General features: G+C 42.2%; 1 protein-coding gene across 1 annotated transcript in view; it reads right to left on the minus strand.

The window, feature by feature from the left end:
* Positions 1 to 505: 505 nt before the first annotated feature.
* Positions 506 to 5,570, minus strand: part of YWHAE (tyrosine 3-monooxygenase/tryptophan 5-monooxygenase activation protein epsilon) — a 36,229-nt gene continuing 31,164 nt past the window's right edge. Inside the window, exon 5 of the mRNA XM_019511331.1 lies at positions 506 to 880. Within this exon, the coding sequence (XP_019366876.1) occupies positions 828 to 880 (53 nt within the window). The 3' untranslated portion in view covers positions 506 to 827. The remainder of the gene's footprint in view (positions 881 to 5,570) is intronic.

Below are 5,570 nucleotides of genomic sequence, written 5' to 3' on the forward strand. Positions count from 1 at the left end.
ATTCCATGCTGTGTTTCAGTAAGAACAATACAGATTCTGTATCTGTGGCTCCAGTCAGATATCCAGTAGTACAAATTAGCTTCAAGTTACACATACTGAACAAAAGAGGTTGAGCGAGCGAGCGAGAGGAGGAGGGGAAGGGGAAGGGAGAAAAAAAAAATATTGAACACACATGCAGGCTTTCAATGCCACCTTTAACGCTAACCTGCTTTGAGGAGAAGTAGAAAGTAGGCAAGAATGAACAGCTACGGATTATTGAACTGTTACCAGCACCGTATTTTTTCAGCAACATTTCAGCAGTTTGGAAATTTTTACAGCAAAACCACTATAATAAACGTTCCAAGAAAACCTGTAACTTCCATCTAAGTTAAACTCCAAATTAAGTTAAACATTGGTATAAAATTCCGTTTGAACAATTATAAAAAAGAAAAATACCACCACGTGCACCCTACAGTGCAGTAAGTCTCTTCCTTAAAAGTCTAATGGCTTTCAGATGTAACATTCATTTCTAATGGTTATCTTGCCACACCTGGCAGAAGACAGTACAGTAATGCTGAACGAGCCGTTACGCAGTCCTGTTAGTGTCTTAAGGAATCTAGGAAGCTGGCACCAGTAAAATCCACAGAAAGTCACTCTTGCCTTTTAAGAACTTTTGAACTGTGTTTAAAAAAACCAAAACAAAACAAAAAGAAACCCAACAGGGCAGGAACCTAAATTCTGAGACCCAATGTAAAAGTCAGATTTGGTGGTTCTCAGAGTGACACTGAGGGATTTGTGGGGGAAGGTAAGGGTGGTCAGAGATGGGTTCTCTTGTTGGCCTTGATGTCTCACTGGTTTTCATCTTCCACATCCTGCAGCGCTTCTTTATTCTGTTCTTCACCTACAAAGAGGCAAGCACGTAAGTAAGTAATGGAATACAGCAGAGGGTGCGAGTGGGAAGACGGCAAGGGAACCCGCTGGTACGTCATCATTTCTAAACGCAAGATACTTGAGTAGCAACTTCACTGGTCTCAACACTGATTTGATGCCGTTTACGTTAGAACTTCTTAACTGTATGCGGCTCTTTGCATCAATTCCTTGTATGGAAATACTCGTAGCCTAAACCTCTCATTTCAGCCATGTCCTGTGGTTAGGACTAATGTTTGCATCCCTTTAATCAATTATGTCCTTACCACAGAGAGCAATACCACTTATACATGGCATTGAAATCAAATGGTACACACCAAATCAGGTCTCTCAAAAGGTGTACAACCGAGACAAAGTTACCAGTATGGCTGTAGATCAACACAGCCCTAACACTTCAAAAATCACAAGCCAAAAAAGTACTTCCTTAATAACCTCAATCCACTTGTAAAAAAGGACCTACGAAGAATAATTTTCTAAAGATGTAACTGTAGAAAGGAATATTAAAGAAAGGGAGATCAACATCACGATTTTCCATGCAGCATGCTTAGTTTCTTCAGTGCTAGAGCACTGAAATCTATTTCCCAAAACATCTCCACCAGAGGTTGCATATTGTTTTAATCTTATTCTGTCTAGCCACCCAAAAATGGTCATAGATTCATAGATGTTAGGGGCTGGAAGGGACCTTACAAGATCACCGGGTCCAGCCTGCACATACTTTCCTACTTTTCAAATGCAGTGCAGGAAAGCAGGCCCAGAAGTGAAAAGGTGCAGCTGAGGTTATTAAGGAGGATCATTTTGTGCAGATTCTTTCATGCTTCTTGTTTAACTATTAGTCTGGAGCCAATTAACTGAGCTGCTACATGCAGTGAAGAGCCAGCTATTTCTTTTGAACTGCTGCCTTAAGGAGTTTTTGACTGGTTGTCCCCTGGACCAGAAACATGGATGCTGTATGTACCTTTTCCAGTAATTTAACAGAAGGAACATGTACTAACACTGTCAACTGATTAAAATATTCAGGTAGAACTGCCCTTTAACTATGATGCTTCGAGGGACAATGTAAAACAGAATAATCTATGCCATTCGTCTACAGGAAAACTCAATCAGATCAAACAAGCAACTTTCTGACATCCAAGCAGAATGCCTGCAGACAATGTATCTAGATGCAAGGAAGTCACTAAATAGGTGGTATGGGTGTTTGGGACAATGCTATCCATAGCAAATAAAAAAAGGACCCAAAACATACTTAAATAATGACATTAAACAAAAATAAGACCACTTCTATTGAAAGAGGAAACTGGTAAAGGACCTAACCCTAACCTGAGATGATGATTAAAGTGTATTGCGCATCCCCCACATGCTTTAGCCCACACAAAAGCAAATACCGCGTAACAGGCCAAAAGTGAAAGTACGTCTCATGCCCAAGTATTCTTAATCTCTGTCAAGGTATCCAGCTAATTTACCAAAGGTCTAGATCATTTTTGGTCTTAGTTATACATGTCTGGACCTGGGTAGGTAGGGGTGACAGGCCACAAATTAGCAGAGAAGTGCTTAGCCCTGGAACAGAGTCAGAGATGCAAGCAATTTATCAGGAACAGGACAGTGGTAAGCAGGCACGGTTAGTGACAAGAGAAATTATAAATCGAAAAAGTCACTGAGCCACGGTGAGGACTTACAAAGTAGATTTTTAGGAAATGAACAGTTGGGCTTCATTTTAGGAATCTATACAAACAGGAAAGAAGGGAGAACAGGAATCGTATGAAGACAGTATTACAAGCGTGAAAATAAATACTGCTTGCTTATAACTTGATTAAGAGAGACAATGGAAGTGGAGAGATGTAAAAGTCCAGTCATACTCAATTTGTTAGGAAACCATGCTGTGATACCCAGAACCTAAAGACTAAAAGCAAAAGTGAAGCGGAATGGTACTGAAAAGCCAATACTTTAGAAATCTAGCCATTCTTTCTCCCTCAGATTTGTGAAGCAAATGTGATCATGCTTCCACTTAACATGGTAATTAACATCCCATTAACTAGTCCCAACAGCAAGTCACCAGGCGTGGGCAAATGGCAGATCTGGCCAGCAGCTGGACCCCCATTTTCCAGCAGCCCCTGCCCACGCAGCTCCCACAGTCTCCGTGGAGACCCCAGGAGCATGGGCTGTGACAGCACCCAGCCAGAGAACCAGGACTGGGGCAGCAGCTGCCACTGCAGGGGCTGCTGGGAAATGGAGTCCAGCCTGCCCACCCCTGCTCTAGAAGCATTTATCCTATATTATGGTTTTAGATTTGCCTGCAGATTTCCATGGTATTTCACACATGAAATGGATACCAAATCCCCTCTTTTTTTTCTTTTTTTTTAATTTTCTTCAGAGGTCTGTAGAAATGAGACTATTACACTATACCCTCTGGGAACTCTGATCACAGATTCATAAAAGCGTTACAAATCAAACCCATTTCAAAAGCACTGCAATTTTACATCAGGTGTTACATTTTGAAGAACAGTTACTGTTCTCAAAACATCTCTTTTTTTTAAGGCACCTCTAAGCCATCTTTATTCAAGGAAATTACAACACTGCATGTTAAGCATTGCCGTAACACGCTAACTGAACAACAAGATCCAACAGCACCCAGAGCATTGAAAGGGTAGCTTTCAGTAAGTGACCAGTCCCATCCAGAGTGAACACCTGGGGATTACCTGGTGTTCTGAAACTTGACAAGGCATGCAGAAACTTGGGCCAGGTGGTCATGTGTCTGATTACTAAAAGATAGAAGCAGAACTTCTCTAGAATGCTTCTCAACTGCCCAACCCTTCTTCCTATTGCCAGCCCCTTGCCTCCACAGTTACACTCACAACAGGTTCCTTTTGCTTACTTCTTGGTTCCAGACACCGCCTCAGGCTGAAAACAGACAGTGAAGGAAGCAGGGGCAAGTCAGGGACCCCAACCGTATTACAGGATGGTGGACTAACACGATACAGCAAGGGGTTAGGGGAGGGGTGACAGATGGATGAGTCTCACTTCAGGATATACGGAAGAGCACACTCTTAATGCAATTCTCTCCACCTTCTCAACTCAAGAAAAGGTTGTAGAAACCGACTTGTTAAATGCACCAAATTATTCCCCATACAGGTCTCTTAATTCATTTAGCCGTTCAAGTAACCGCCATTTTCATCAATCCTACCATGTGACATAGCCTACCTCTTAAACAGATTAGTTCAGCCCATGACCTCTAAGCTGGCCTTTTAACTGTGAGAGCACCTACTTCAAAGACATAACAGCAAAGGTGCATTGAATGAAGGTACAGGTAATTACCTTGCTTTCTTCTAATCTAGCAACCCAGTGTCTAGCTACCTGGCTGCTTCCATTAGGATATTCATAGAATGGTAAAGCACCAATCAGTCAAGTACACTTTCCCCCAGCGTGCATCTAGTAAGTACAGTTACCAGTAGGGAGAGTCTGGGTTTCTCCACACTTCCCTTCTCCTCTGGATCTCAGAACCATTCACAAGATCAAAGGAAAGTAGGGCCGAAAGGAACCTCACAAAGTCATCTCATCTAATTCCGCCCCTGCTCAAGGAAGATCAGCCCTGACTAAACAGTCTCATCCAACTTTCTATCCAACCTGCTTCTGAAAATTTCCAGGACAGATTCCACAACTTCTCTAGGTAGCCTGTTCCAGTGCTTGACCACCCTCCCAGTCAGAGAGTTCCTCCTAATCACCAATCTAAGTTTCCTCTGCAGCAGCATGAGTCCGCTGCTCTTAGCCAAGCCCAGCAACATCCTCCCTACAAAGACTGTAGTTATTAGTCAAGTTCCAAAAGGTTATTATATTCCACTGACTTGAAATCCCCTCAAAAATCATTTCAATTACAATTTTGATAGCATAATTCTATCACACATAGGGGATAATGCGTGTGCAAAAGACATCCAGGAACACATTCCAGGAAGCTTAAGTGCACTGCTGACACCAACATCTCAATGCATTTTTAAAGCATCAAGATACTTTTTCTGTCTAAGGGGACTTGCACCATCAGCTGTACAAAGAGAAATACAATGATTTTTGGAATACCTAACTACAGGGCAGAATGCATTTATTCTCAGAACACCCATCAGTACAGATTCATAAGCCTTGGATAAGGACGAACTTGCTGCACATCAAATGAAAGACTCTAGGTTTCACATTGTTGCTACAGGCATTTTGCCCACCCCAGGTTAGACAATGGATTCGTATGAAATACTTTGGATAGAAACGATCCTTCCTCAGGCAGGAGGACGGACTAGATGACCTCTAGATGTCCCTTCCAGGCCTACTTCTCTATGATTCTATGAATTATAATCACACCTCAATGAAAATTGCAAAGATATGCTACTCACCAACCTGTTCTTAACAGTCCACTCCAAGAGCTAGAAAAGCTGCAGAGTGACTTTTTCCTTTTCAAAATCTTTTTTTTAATGAATGTCACCTTTTATCTTAGTGCAGGGAACAGTTTTGTACTAACACTCCTCTAGGACTGATCTCGCAAAAATGGAGATTATATCAGATCGATTTTCAGGGTGAAGGCATGCCACCACTTTTTTCAATGCAGTGGCACCCCTGGCTGAGAGCCACTCTTGGCACTGCCTCAGCTTACGCAAGTGCTTCTGAGCTGGGTAAGGCTGCGAAATTGG

Source organism: Gavialis gangeticus, unplaced genomic scaffold (assembly GCF_001723915.1).
Source record: "Gavialis gangeticus isolate Ggan-Ray unplaced genomic scaffold, GavGan_comp1, whole genome shotgun sequence".
Classification (NCBI taxonomy): domain Eukaryota; kingdom Metazoa; phylum Chordata; order Crocodylia; family Gavialidae; genus Gavialis; species Gavialis gangeticus.